General features: G+C 36.3%; 1 protein-coding gene across 1 annotated transcript in view; it reads left to right on the forward strand.

Annotated features, from left to right (window-relative positions):
- Positions 1-15251, forward strand: part of CEP128 (centrosomal protein 128) — a 419931-nt gene that overhangs the window by 124025 nt on the left and 280655 nt on the right. Inside the window, exon 13 of the mRNA XM_024736316.1 lies at positions 11960-12310. Coding sequence (XP_024592084.1) covers positions 11960-12310 — 351 coding nt within the window. The remainder of the gene's footprint in view (positions 1-11959; positions 12311-15251) is intronic.

The raw sequence follows: 15251 nt of genomic DNA on the forward strand, positions 1-15251 counted from the left end.
TTATCCATGCGTCAGTTGATGAATAGTTGGGTTGCTTCCACATTTTAGTTATTGTAAATAACGCTGCTTTGAACATGGGTATCCAAACATCTCTTCAAGACCTGCTTCCAGTTCTTTGGGGTACATACCCAGAAGAGGAATTGCTGGATCATATGGTAATTCTGTGTTTAATCTTTTGAGGAACCACCATCCTGTTTACTAGAGCCGCTGTACCATTTTATTTTCCCATCAACAGTGCACAGACGTCCAATTTCTCCACCACTTGTTTTCTGTTTTCTGGTTTTTTTTTTTTTTTAAAGTAGTAGCCACCTGAATGGGTGTGAGGTGGTATCTCAAGGGATCATTAGTTTTGTTCAAAACACTTTACTTTACAAAAAGAAAATAGGCCTCTTTTATCTCATTTAGCTTTCCTTAGCTTCTCTTTTCTCCTTCTGTCTAAAATAGAAAAATTGATTTCTCCCAATTGCACAAGGTTATTGTATCATATAAGACAATGTGTCTGATCTGTTTCAAATAAATCGTAATGCTCTATAATGATGTAGAGCAATAGTATTGTGCTATGTTACACTTAGTTTCTCCTCTTCATGATATGTCATATAATTAGGAATAATATTTCTTTAGTTGAACTACATAATTTATCTTCATCCTCTAAGCTGCCACATCAACACTGGAAAGTCACAGGTGAACATCTTTCTCCGATACCTGCTTTGGGCTGTTGCATTTCATAGCAAGTGTGTAACCACAGGTTGTTCCACCTCCAACAAGGGTTGTCCCAAATACCAATCTGCTTAAAGCAGTTGCTTAGAACAGTTTTATCCTATCTGTATTCAAATTTTCTTTTCCCAGAGTGCCTACTTTAAACATCAGAGTTGCAGAGTTAAATTTATCAGTCTATAGAGTATGAGAAAAATTAAGAAAACGCAAATGTACTTTGAGATATGTGTGCCAGGGTCAGAATTCCCCTAGTGTGTTGCTGGGGCCTTAGATGATAATTATATGTCCCCCTGTGTTTTAAGTTAAACGCTCTGAAGAAATGTGTATTTAAAATGTTCCGTGTAGTGAACATCACTGCTAATGAAGCAGAAGTTAATATTTTATTTCTTCACAAAGAGATGAATGTATTTAATTAATTGAACATTACTTTGTGTACTTTGCTTAAGCTTAGTATCATGTTTCATTAAAAAGTACAAGGAAACTGTAATTGTATGAAGCAGATATGTTCTCATAGGACTTGTGGAGAAATAATTATTTTTAATCACTGAGAAAGACTGAGGAACCTATTATTTGGAAGTAACATCCTTTGTGTGTCTCTGCTTCATTGGGGGAAAAGAAGATGATAATAGTATATGTGGTCAAAATTAGTATGATAGAAAAGGCAGAAGGTTAATGTTTTTAAAGGAAGAATATTTGTGACATGGTTACCATAATGGCCCCTGATGTTTTATGTGGCTGATCCCTCACTCATTAAGGGTTTGAAGCAGTTTTTAAAGATTATTAATACGTGTTTTGCTTGAGTTAAAAATAATTGACTCATAGATTTTAACCAATCATGACTTTAAAAAAAAGTTTTAAATAGTATGATCCCAATGAGTGGTGGCCTATTTTAACTGCATGTAGGTATATTTCAGTGCTACCACACTTGTTTTGACTGATTTGAGTTCTTTTATTAAAAGAGACTTGCCTTAGTTCTTCCTACTGTGGAAAATTGATTAGTTGTCCTCTCGGTATCTGTTCATAAAACACCTGAATTATGCTGAAATGAATGAGTTCATCAAGACATGTAAGAATATGTCAAGTTAATTTCCCAGTAGAGGTGATTGGGGCATGGCTTAATTGAGAATCTGAGAATTTCTGGTGAAATCCTATTAAATCTGTTAGTTCTTTTATTTACTCAGTAAAGGCAAAACTTTATAATATCAGTTAGGGTTTAGTATGGGAAATAGAACTGCTTTAGGTATTTTATACAATAGTTGTTTATAATGTTGGCAGATGTGGCCCTGCCTAGGCTTCCAAGAAAGGATGGATAGCACAAAGGGAGAGATTCACTACAGAACAGAATAAATTTTATCTTTTATGACCTTGATGGCAAGAAGTAAAAAGCCAAATTAGCAAGTATATGGTCCCTACCTCTCTTCCACATTCTAAATCTCTAAATCTCTCTGCATTGCATCTGATTTGCCCCTGGAACCTAGCTCTAGGGAGTGCTGAGCATTTGGTTTTGTAGCCTCCATGGAATAGGAGAGTATATTAGGAAGTGGGGCTAGAGGCTGACTACTATTGGGTCATACACAACAGTGCAGTAATCAGGTTTTTCTTTCTGTTGAGAAACATGACCTTGCCTTATCTTTTTCATAGCTTTTGAGCCTAACCTGGTGGTACTTGGCAGACACAGGTTGAATTCATGTTAGACCTAATATCACATTTACAAACACATATCCATGCATTAGTAATGTTATATTCAACCTGTAGTTTCTTTACAGTTTTTTTTTTTAAAGCTTCCTGTCCATTTTAGTTGAAACTAAATCATCTACGAATACAATTAACTGGTCACATGAAAACAAAAATGTTCCAACATGCTGGAAAAGAGTTTAATTTCAATAAAAACAAAAAATATAAAATTTTAATATTTTTTCCCGTTACTTGAGTTAATCATCTTCCTCACTGGGCTCTTTGCATCTCGTTTTGGATATAATGTTACTGTTTTCTTCAGTCAGCATTTTCATCTTGTCCCTGCTTTAAGGAAGTCATATTTTGGGCTGGAATTAGTGAACAAATACATTGTTCACATAGTGTTAAAGATGATTAACTGAATTCTATTTCAAATGGTATTCTACTTGAGGCTTGTTATTTATTAGCTTTAATGTCACTGTTTTTTTTCCCTTGTAATGAACTGAGCTTTATGCTTTAAACATCATTTTTGTTTCAGTGTATCACTTTGGTACATTCAAACAGTTACTACTTTTATTCTATTGGGTTTCTAGGAACTGTATTGTAAAACAGATTATTCTATTGTGGTTTGTGTGTTTTTAAATGGTAAATATTATAATTAAGAGTTGTGTTTCCAACCAAGGGTTTTTAAACCAAAATATTTTATGCTTAAAATGAAGTTGTCATTGATGCCAAGATGTAAAAATTCTTAATCTCTATAATAATTAAAATTTTAAAATATTCTTTATTTTTGGTAAAATGAGTATAATACAAACACCACATAATTTTACAGTGCGTGTGTTTAGCACACGAAAAAGTGTGTATGTATAGGTACAACTGTTGTATTTTTCATTAGTAAATAGAGTCTTTACACATGATTGTATTTCCATTTGGCTTGCCCCTATTTTGGTATTTTTTCCAAACATTACAGAATCAAATTATTTGAATTCTTACAGAAGGCTTTATTTGTGAATATTTGGGAAAGGTGTCTTATTGATCAGATTTTCTTGTTAATCTTTTTCCTCTTCCCCGTACTCCTTTCAATCCCGTTTCCCCTACCAACACCAATGTTAGGGCCATGTCCATCCTGAAAGAAGGCATCAGAGGGAAACAGGGCAGGAGTGCTAGGCATGCTCTTGCCGTAGTGCTGTTGGTTGTTTGAGTTCTGGGATTGGCTGGCATGAGCATTCATTGTCTCTCTATCTCTGTTTCTGTCTCTCTCTTCCCCATCCTTCCCTCTCTTTCTCACTCTCTGTTTATTACTTTCAGCAGCAACTTTGAATTATCTTCTTTTTGTTCCCTTTGTCACTCCCTAATGTTGTTCGGGGCTCTTTTCTTTGGACAAATAATTATTGTTAGAAAACATTATATAATCAGGTAAAGACATAGAAGAATAAAACATAAGTATATATTTGGTAGCATAAATGGGGAAGAGGCAAAATTTGAAATAGAGAAGAAAGAATTGCTCATATTTATCACATTTATTCAAAATAACTTACATGTCTTCTTCCCCAACTAGGCTGTATGGTTCTCCAGAGGAGTAGAACATAGAACCATACTGTCTTACTCAGCTTTGTGTCTTGGCAGCTTGGTTGTTGCTGAATGCAGTAAGTGTTTATTGGACTGAAGGGAAATATATCTGTATTTTCTTTAGGAAGACTGACAAGTGTCAATAGTGTTTTTTTTTTTTTCTTGTCTCTTAAATGCCACTGTTCCTTCTTGTCTGTTGTAAACCAGCTCCATCGAATTTGATTGCTGAAATTGAACTTAGATGAGAGAAGAATTGGTTCTCAAAGTCCTTTTCTGCTTTAAAAGGATGATCTTCAATGATTTTTAATGTTGCTATAATATTTTACTATCCTAGTGTTAGGATAATGTCCTTTGGTGATTAATCTTTCTCAAGCACATGTCTGATCATGTTACACCCTTGCTTAAAAACTGTTGAAAGCTTAAACTGGATTTTGGCATCCCCGCAACCTGATTTCTCAACTTACCTTCCAGTCTTCTTTAGCCCTCTTGAGCTATTACTCTTCATGAGCAGCCTCAGATGGCTCGCCCACTCTGCGGCTCTTGCGCATGCTATCATTGGTCATGGATGCTCATCTCCTTTCCATCAGTGACCCAGTCTTTTCTCTTCTTTACACTTTAGTTTGTCCATTGTGTCCTTACTTTGTCTCCTTCTTTATGAGGTCTTGCTGATCAGAATAGTTTCTCTTAAATTTACAAACTTAAATCCTGTTTCTAGTAGTTACCGTTGATATTGCTTCCCTCCTGCTTGGTCATATTTGCCCCAATCAATATTTCTCTTACAGTACTTTTCTGGTTTTTTTTAACCCAAGTCAACTTTATCCTGTGGTTTTTCTCTCTGTTTCAGAAGAAGTTCTAGAAACTTCTATGCATCAGAGATTGTATAATTCCTATTCAGGATTTCCTTCTGTCTCAGGAAGGAGCATGGCAACTTATTTAATTATTAAGAAGGTTGGCTAGTATCCAAGTCAGTAATATACTGATGTGGGATCAATATTGGTTTGAATATTAGGGACCTGTGGCTGAAAACTATCTCCTTTATCTTGGATTGATCACTTTATCTTCTGCTGCCTTCCATTTCCTTATCTCTAAAATGTAGGCATTGGATTGCTTCTTTAATTCTAACATTGTTTCTAGTTAGTTATAATGAGCTATCATTGTTGAGTTTCTGAAATGTGCCAGTCACTCTTCCAGCTGTTTTATCTAAGTGATCTCATGTAGGTCATCATTCTTCTGTGGTGTAAATGTTTCTGAGCCCATTTTATAAATGCACTTGTTACTTTGGTTCACAGATAGTAAGCAGTTCTTCTAAGGTCATAGACTGGCAGAGCTGGGATTTGAACTCAAGCCATGCTCTTTCCGTGGTATGCCACCGTCTCCCTATAGGTGTTACTTTGGAGTCTTTTAAGTCTAGCTGTTTTCTCATTACCATTACAAGTTTCCACATGAAGTACATAATACTGTATATGGAAATGTTTATTTAAAATAAATGCCATTCACTGTACCCTGGCTTATTTGGGGCAGGGTTTCACTTTTATTTTATTTTATTTTTTAATATCTTTATTGGAATATAATAGTTTTTACTTTTAAATGTTCACTAAGGTGCCTAATCTTTTGTGTGTGTTGACTGTCAATTAAGAGTAGAGGAGAAATTGTATTTTGTTGTATTTTAGTTACATCGTTGAACAAATAATCACTGTTGCCACTTACACCATAGTCTACTTTTTCTCCCTTAATTAATTCCTCATGGAAAATGTTTTAAATGTAGGCTTAGCAATTCTTCTTCATGAATATGAGAAATGGGAAGAAGGTGGGTGGAAAGATTTTTGTATGCTAGACAGAGCTGATTTCTTTATTCTGTATACTTGCTCCATTATTCTCCTACCTCATCCAATTTTTCCACTTTTGTAATTTCAACTTGATAAATATCCCTTGTAATCAAAATATGTAAAATTATGATCTTAGATGTGTGATCCATTAATGCTAGAATTTATGGTGGGTCCTATCTACATTATTTTTTAATAGAATATCTCTCTTTTTTTTTCCTATTTGTGTTTTAATGCCTTATTCATATGAGTAGGCCGTCTATAATTTTCTTAGAATTTGAGTACAACCACTGCAGCTATTAAAGAGGGAGCCAATGGCAGCCAAAGCCAACCAATTTTAAAGGGAGAGGGTTCTTTTCTATCAACTTCTAAATGCATTGTTTTACAGGTATTATTTATAGTTAATTGTTTTTTAATTAAGAACTTATTTAGGGCGTTATTATCTTTTTTCCTTTCTGTTCTTTGGCCATTTTACTACTGGGAAGAGAAGAGTTAACTTAATAGGCCTGAGACAGCTTTCCTCAGGAGGGCCTGCTTGCAAGGTAGGCCCTTGTCTGGCATCTAGGAACTTGAGTGATAATCATTTCTCTACATTGATATGAAACCTTTTCTAAATGATAAGGGTAGCTCACTGTGACTGGACCTTTTGTACAAACAAAATGTGGTTTATGCTGAACACCTGCTTTCCTTCTGGGAGTCTGGAATTTTGGTACATACTAGGCAGACAGTACCTAAGTGACTAGCCCCTAATTAAAACTGTGGGCACTGAGTCTCTGATGAGCTTCCCTGGTAGACAACACTTCACACGTGTTGTCAGAATTCACTGCTGGAAGAATTGAACATGTCTTGTGTGTTTCCACTGGGAAGGAGAAGACTCTTGGAAGCTTGTACCTGGTTTCCACTGGTCTTCACTGCATGTCCTTTACCCTTTGCTGATTTTGCATTGTATTTTTTCACTCTAATAAATCTTACCATAAGTACCACTATATGCTTCAATATGCTTCTAGTTCTGTGAACCCTTCTAGCTATCACCAAACCTGAGACCCTCAACACAACTACCCATTAATATATTTTCCCACCTGAAGAAGGAAAGAGAAAAGAAATCCATTCAAATGTATGAAGTTTTAGTAAGTTGGAGAGCCTTTATAAATCTTTTGGTAATGTACTGTGAAGGGAATCAGAACATGCCACCTGAAAATATGCCACTTTGGCATATTGAGTATTTTCAGCCAAGGGCACTTGAGAACCAGTAGATGCAGGAAGGGCTCTCTGACCTCCTGTTTCTACCTAAAAGCAGGTCAGTATTTCCCATGAGGAAGGTGCTCTCTCTGTACCAGGAAGAGAAGAACACTGTCATCATTGAAGACTGGGAGTTGATGCCAAAATGAATCTGTACAAACAAACCTAAAATAACCCTTATCTTTCATTCCCCCATATATTTCCTAGTCACTTTCCCACTATTAAATCCCTTTTCCTTTGTCTTGTCATCTCTCCATAAATTCTTTGTTAAAAAGGTATATAAGCGCTCAGTCCCAACCACTTCTTTGCATCTTCTTTTTTCTGTGAAGGCTCCTATGTATATATAAAAGTATTAAATAAAATTCATGTTCTTTTCTCCTGTTAATCTGTCTTATGTTAGTTTAATTCTCAGGCCCAGCCACAGAAACTAAAAAGGTTCCCTTTAGGATTCTAAAGTTTTTTCCTCCCCTCCAACTGGAAGGAATTCTTGGTAAAAAGTGTGTTTCTGGATTGTTCTTATCTTTGATGGTTACTTACATAGTGAGAAATAAATAATGGGCTTAATTAAGTAATATGAAATTTAACCAGCTTTAGTAGCTGAGATAATTTCACACAATTTAAATATAAAAAGTTCTTCAGGGTAGAAGGTGCTTCCAGGAATGTATGACAGTAATGTTGGCATTGAAAATCATCATAATGGAATAAATAAGAAAATTGCCTTCCATTTAACGTTTCATGTAGTACATAGGAGGATACTAATATTTACTATACGTGCCTACCTTGAAAGCATTTATCCATGCATTAATGATGTGTTTGTATGCTTCATGTGCTCTCTCTGTGTATATGTGTGTGATGTGTGTGTATGTATGTATGAGTGTGTGTGTTTATTGGAGGAATTGTTATGAGGGTTCTATAGCATAATCTTTTGATTTGTGGGGGAGAAATGTTTATTACAATGAGATTATTCTGATTGGTTTTTTGAGGAAGATGGATTAAAGAGAATGTCAAAAGAGTGACTGAATAGTATCTTCCTATTATGTTGTTAAGCTCTGGGCTTGCATATATTAATCCTGTGCCTATTCTTGTGCTCTGTAATTACAGAAGGATAAATAATGCTGAACTTATTTTATTTCTGGATTCAAAAGAAATGCTGGAGAAATTCGAAGAATTTTGTATACTCTTGGATCCATTAGAAATTTGAGACTGTCTAACTGTAACCTCATTTATATTTGTCAGCTTTTAAACATTTATCTCTTGTTGATTTTCTCTTTTCCTACAGCAGTTATTTCCAACTTTCTCACTGTATTTAAATACACAAGTCCACCTCCATTTTTATCCTTCCTCAGCGGAGAGCCTTTACTGCTATTTTAAAAAGACTATTTTTTTGTTAGGAGTTGGGCATCCAATAAATTCACTTTTTTGACGTGCTGAAATTAAGATGCCCGTGGAATTACCAAGTGTAGAAAGTCATTATGTAATTAGATATTTAAAGGTTTGGAGTTGAGAAGATGAGTCTGGCTCTGAATTAGGAATCACTTATATCTCTGTTTACCTATATACTTACCACCAAAGGCATTGTCTAGATGGAATGATGCTTAATACTAGAACCCTATACAGTTATCTCTATTTAAAAGCCAAATATTTGAAGAGACCCAGGGAAGGAGACTATGAAAAAACAGGAAGAAAAAGGAGAACTAGTGAAGAGTATATTATGAAAGTCAGGGAAGAAGAGAGATTAAGAATGAGCAGAAGTAATTGGCAGTGCCACATTCAACAAGGATATTAGGAAAGATTTGTAGAGTCCATTGTATTTGGCTGTAGGTTATCTTTGGGGATCTTGATGAGAGTTATTTTAATTGTGTATCGGGACCGGTACCAGTGAATCGAGAGGTGAATTGGAAATAAGATTGTGGGGCATCAAGTGTAGATTGCTCTTTGCAGGAGTTTAACAGGAAGGGAAGAGTACAGGGTGCTGGTTAGAAGATCATGTCAGATTGATAAAGGTTGTTTTGTTTGTTTAGTTTAAAAAAAAATTACTGTGTTTTTTAAGGTGGGAGAAGTAGAGAAGAATGATCTAGTAGGGAAAGAGAGGTTCAGTACATGAAGGAGCGGACATAACTGGTATAGTGAATCCCTTGATGGATGTGGAAGGAAATAGCAAAGGTAGGCTAGTTTCTCTAAAAGATCCCTTTTCCTCAGAGCCTAGAGAGGAGGAGAGAGTAACCATTGGTAAGATTCAGGATGGTACATGTAGGAAATTTGGGGGGTGTCCTGCCTAATAGCCTCAATTTTATTTCTCACGGGGGAGCTATGTTATATCCTACAGTGAGTAAAAAGCTGTTAGGTTCAGAGATAGTACAGTGGACTGGGTGGGGGCCTGCAGAAGAATTTCTGGGCACTGAGGATGGCTTTCAGTGTCCCATCACATCGCCTGATACTCATGTGTGATTTTCCTTGGAGGACTGAGTAACCTGATATAGGAAATAGGAGATTTTTGTAGTTCCTCCAGAGTTGGTGGTTTTGCTGTTCAAGTTCAGTAGATGAGCAGTTTTTAAAGGGAGTTTGAGATGTGAGCAAGGGAGTGGCTAAAGTGAAATTAAGAAAATTAGGTTAAAGAGCCTGGAATTTAAAATCAGCAAAAGGAATATCAAGGGAATGGTCATCCTCTTGACAATGAGGAACAGATGTATCAGAAGAAAAGGAGAAGAAAAGGGAACTGGGAAGATTGGTAGATAAAGCCAGAGGCCTGAGGGGGAGATAATGGGGAGGGGTGGGGTTGGACATACCTTTTGCTTCAAAGGTGACAGTTCTGAAAAAAACCCTAGGATAGGACTATGGGAGTGGGTGACCTAAGAGGCATGGAGTTAGGGTCCTCTGGGAATCTGAAAGCTTAGTAAAGAGTTGAAAACATGGGCTCTGGAGTCAGACTATCTGGGTCTGAATCCTGTGCTCTCACTTGTTAGGTATGTGAACTTGGGCAAGTTCCAAGTGTTCGTTACCTTTCAGTAAAACCAAGATAGTAAGAGTGCCTTACTTTAGTTTTGTCGTGGCATTGAATGAGGTAATTCATATAAAGCATTTGCACTATCCCTTGCACAACTTAACTGCTTAATAAACTTTAGTAGTAGTAGTAGTAGTTGTTGTTATTATTGCCAGCTCCTTCTCATTTAGATCTCAGCTCATATGTCACCTCCTAAGAGACCCTCCCCAGCCACGCTGTAGAATATAGACCCGTTCAAGTAGCTGTCTGTCGTCACCTTGTACTATCCACTCTTGTAATTTAGCTGATAGTCTGAATATCTCCACAGTTAGATTATTATCTTCTTTGGTGTTGTAGCCAGATCTTATTAACCTTTCTGTAAATTATCTGCCTAACACATAGCAAGTGAAACCAGTCTCCCAAGTCTTTGTTGTGGGGAAAAAAATGGTGTCTCTCTGTTGATCTGGAAACCACTTGACTACTGCTTGTTAATAAAGCTGATTTCTGGCATAGTGGTAAAACTTTTAGATAAGGGCAAAGGGGTAAACCACCATCACTAGGGTTTTCTGATCTCATTTTAGAATTTTCCACACAAACAAGTGCACAGTTCTCAATTTACTGTTTTGTTTGGGTGGATAAAGGAGTGACTCATCTCTTCCAGGCTGCATTGAATTTAGCAAACTGAGCAAATGCAAACCTCTTGTTTTCGAGGCATTATTTTTATGTTATTGCCATAATGTCACACCATGACTTTAATCATGAGAGAAATTTAACTTTATTTGAGCCACAGTTCAGGGATGATGAATCTGGAACTGAACATTCTGCTGTTAGAGTCATAGGAGGTTTTTAAATGTTTCCAGTCTCTGTAGGTGCTTCAGGACAGTGTAGATGATATTTATTGTTTGTCCAGCTTGCAGCATCATCTTAGCCTTCTGAACCTAGTCTTACTTGGACACATGACATTTTCATGTCACCGTTGTAACCACAGGTATTTGGAAACTAAGGCTCAGGAGGGACAGCTTATGGGATACATTGGAAGCACTTGTATTTGAACTTGTCACTCCCTTCCAGAGTTTTACAAGAATGGCTTAATGTTAATGATTATGTTCATTCTTTTATTTGTATAGAATGTTATATAATGTCCTCTCACTTTTGAAGTTAACAATCCATCTTTGCCCATTCTTCTCAGATTAAAAATATGTGTGAATCATGATGATTAAGTGTTAAGTTCCAAATGTATTATTGACCACTTTTGGTTTGAGGAAGCTAGCTTTTAAGAGTTTAGGTTCTTAAAAAAAAAAGAAAAAAAAATTAGGTTCTTTTCTTGATTAGGTATGTATTCCACATAAATGTAAGTTTATTTAAAAATCTATCCTGCAGTGATTTATATAAGCTCGAGGTAAGTTCATCAACTTACAACATTATGTTGATTTAGCTGGAAATAACCTATCTATAGAGTCTTTTAAATGGACTTTCACATACAGTGTTATCTATTACTGATGTTTCTATCATCAATGCTCATTTTTTGTTACAGAGTTTTATTTTATTATAACAAAATTTTAGGTGCTGCCAAAAAGTGAAGCATTACGTATGATTGCATATAATTGCTCTGATATCTGACAAATTTTAAAACATTGACGTTTCTTCAGTTGTACAGAACACTAGGTTCTTACTAAAGTAATGCACATTGTTTTTCTCATCAGCAAGACCTTCTATTTTAGTGACAGTCAATTGGAAAAAAAAATATTTTTCCTTTTTGGATAATGAAGTAGTCTAAAAAAGAAAATATTTTTATAAAAAATTATTCTCAACTAATGTGATCATAAAGTACATGGAAAAAGATCATATTTTCTAGATTGATTGCTAATTTAGTGACGTTAGTGATTCTTGTTTGATGATATGTTATGCATCTAATTTTGACAAGAACGTGTTCCTGATATCTCACATGCTTTCTTCCTAGAATTTAACATGTGAATTGGAGAACAGGGAGAAACAGCAACTAGAGATGTTGGATGAACTGAAGGAGATCCAGAATCACTTTGAGACATGTGACGCCAGACATAAGTGCGCTGACCTCCAGATCTCAAAGCTGACTCAGCATGCTGAGGATGCAACCAAGCAGGCCGAGCAGTACCTCCTTGAGTTCCAGCAGTCGGAGGCCCTGAGACAGGTGGCAGAGGAGAGGAGAGAAGAGCTGAAGCTGAAAGCTCAGGAGTCCATTAGGCAGTGGAAGCTTAAGCATAAGAAGTTAGAGCGAGCACTGGAGAAACAATCTGAAACTCTTGATCAGCTGACGGACAAGAATAATCAGGTATAAAAGCCAGATTCCTGAGGACTGGTTTTTGCTGTGACCAACCATTCATTCATATGTCCTTTGAACAAACACTTGAATGCTATGCTGTGCATATAACCTATCAAGATGTTCTTGATAGAAGAGTCTTTATGTCTAGACTATTTCAAGGTAAAAGGTAACTTAGTTTTTAAAAGCGTTTTAAAGCCTTTGTAATCTTTTAACATTCTGTGGCTTTCCAGAGTTTACGCTTAAAATAGATCCACTCTCCTCCTCTAGTATAGCTTTTAGTACCCTAATTTGAAATTATTCTTTAATATCCAAATGGAAGAGAATCACAAAATCTTCCTTAATATCACATGCCTTTTCCCCCAATGCATTTATTTTAAAATCTCATTTATTTGTATATTTCAACTTCAGTATTGGTTAGAAAGAAGCGTTTAAAATGCAGCCGTTACTGCTGGAGCATTTTCTGGCAGCTTCTATAAGTTAAGTGGGTGACATTGATAATCTCGCTGACGGTATTATCAGATCTCAAACCTCTTTAAGACTTTTGTGCCTCTTTGATAGCGACAAAAAGCATTTCATTGATCTGTGTATGCATTTCACATCATCTTTTCTCTTGTATAATCAGTTACTTTAAATGGATTTTATGCTCCTATGTTGATTCTCAACTGTATCTTTGCATTGAATTAAACCCAGATGTTTCTAAGGTAATAAGCAGGAAAGTCATGATTGATTTTTATTCATGTTTAGTCTTGGTTTATCACTTCTGCTTTGTCATTTGTCACTTGTCAAGAACTCTGAGTGTTCCAGAAGAACAGTCATTTGGATAAGTCGACTTTCTTTCAAAAGAAAGCAAAATGTAGGGCAATTATATTTATAAAATCAATTGTCAGCACTTAAGAGTGACAGATGCTTATTTCATGACAGATGAGCTGTCATGGAAAAGATGCTTTCGTTTTTACGTATGAATTTCTTGGACATATAAAAGATGGAGGAAGTGATCACTTTGCACTCATTGTGGAGTGCTTTTCACTTTAACCCATCTGACACTTACTGGATGACTAGTTGCCCCAAGGTAAAGCAGCTCTAAGCCTTTCAGGCTTGAATCTGAATTGATTTGATCCCAGGAAATTGCTCTACCTTGATTATTCTGTTGTCAGCCTGGTTTGGCAGCTGGTTCAATGAGGCTGGCTATAAGGGAGGTAGCTAGAGAGAAGAGGGGTTGGGGGGATTGATTGATTGAGAACCATCTGGGGATTTTACTTAATTAGAGGAAATTTAGAAGGGTCCGTGCCATCAGACAGTATCCTAATCCATGGTACTGAGAGTTATCTAGATTGAGCTTTTCAGAATATTAAAAATTGTTAAACAGTCATTTCCCAGAATACTCTTGATATAATTATTTTTATCACTTAGCATTGCTAATGATAAGCAAAGAAGTAGTTTTAAAGTGATTGCCACAGTTAGGGTAGTATTACAATTATCACAGCAGGCATTGTAATTTCCACTTTAAAAGCCTTAAAAATTAATGCAGCATGTCGCAGTTAGAGCAACGGTTAATCAAGGAAGAAAGGGTAACAGATATTTCACTGCAAATTCAAGTGTCCAGTAAGTCTGTGATGTGGAAATACATTGTAAATAACTTTGGAAAAAGTATTTTTTTTTTTGCGATACGCGGGCCTCTCACTGTTGCGGCCTCTCCCGTTGCAGAGCACAGGCTCCGGATGCGCAGGCTCAGCGGCCATGGCTCACGGGCGCAGCCGCTCCGCGGCATGTGGGATCCTCCCGGACCGGGGCACGAACCTGTGTCCCCTGCATCGGCAGGCGGACTCCCAACCACTGTGCCACCAGGGAAGCCCTGGAAAAAATATATTTTTAATATCTTACTGAATAATACCTCTAAAGAGTATTTAATTTTTAATAAAATCACAGGGCAGTAGTAATACAGCCTACTCCTTTTTTGTTTTTTAGGACTAATTATTTTCCAAAAATGACTCCAGGGTATATTTGGAAGTGTATGTTAAAATAAAAATGATACTGGTTTACAAATAAAACACGTTATAGTTTAAAGAATGAGTTAATTGTTTAATAAGTAGCCTTGTTGAGCCATTTTATATGCTCAGATAATGCAATTCTTGGATTTTCAAAATAGTTCTGTGCCTACTTCTGTTTTTCTTTTCCAGCTTAATTTATTTTCTGCTTTAAGATGTGCCACTTAAAAATTCATTAGAAGGCCAAAGGCTTTTATTCTCTTAAAAATTGTTCTTATTTATTTTTTTCTGCTCTTTACATTTTGGAATCTTGGTAAGATTATAAGATATATATTATATCACAAAACTACGTCATTACTGAAGAATATGTAATATCAAACAAATAGCATATTATTGCAGAAAAAACCCGGAAAGGTAAGGTTGTATACTTTCCTTAAGAGAAAACCAAATACTGTATGCTAACCCATATATATGGAATCTAAAAAAAAAAAAAAAAAAGGGTTCTGAAGAACCTACGGGCAGAACAGGAATAAACACACAGATGTGGAGAGTGGACTTGAGGACACGGAGAGGGGGAGGGGTGGGCTGGGACGAGGTGAGAGAGTGGCATGGACATATATACACTACCAAATGTAGAATGGATGACTGGTGGGAAGCAGCTGCATAGCACAGGGAGATCAGCTCGGTGCTTTGTGACCACCTAGAGGGGTGGGATAGGGAGGGTGGGAGGGAGACGCAAGAGGGAGGAGATATGGGGATACCTGTATATATGTATGACTGATTCACTGTGTTACACAGCAGAAACTAACGCATTGTTGTAGAGCAATTATACTCCAATAAAGATGTTGGGGGGAAGAAAAAAGACAATGACACGGATGTTTATATCAGGGAATCATGATATTCTTTAGAGATATGTAGATGAACGCATATTGGAAGGTCTAAAATTTTATTGATATAAATAATCT

Source organism: Neophocaena asiaeorientalis, unplaced genomic scaffold (genome assembly GCF_003031525.2).
Source record: "Neophocaena asiaeorientalis asiaeorientalis breed wild unplaced genomic scaffold, Neophocaena_asiaeorientalis_V1.1 scaffold152, whole genome shotgun sequence".
Lineage (NCBI taxonomy): Eukaryota > Metazoa > Chordata > Mammalia > Artiodactyla > Phocoenidae > Neophocaena > Neophocaena asiaeorientalis.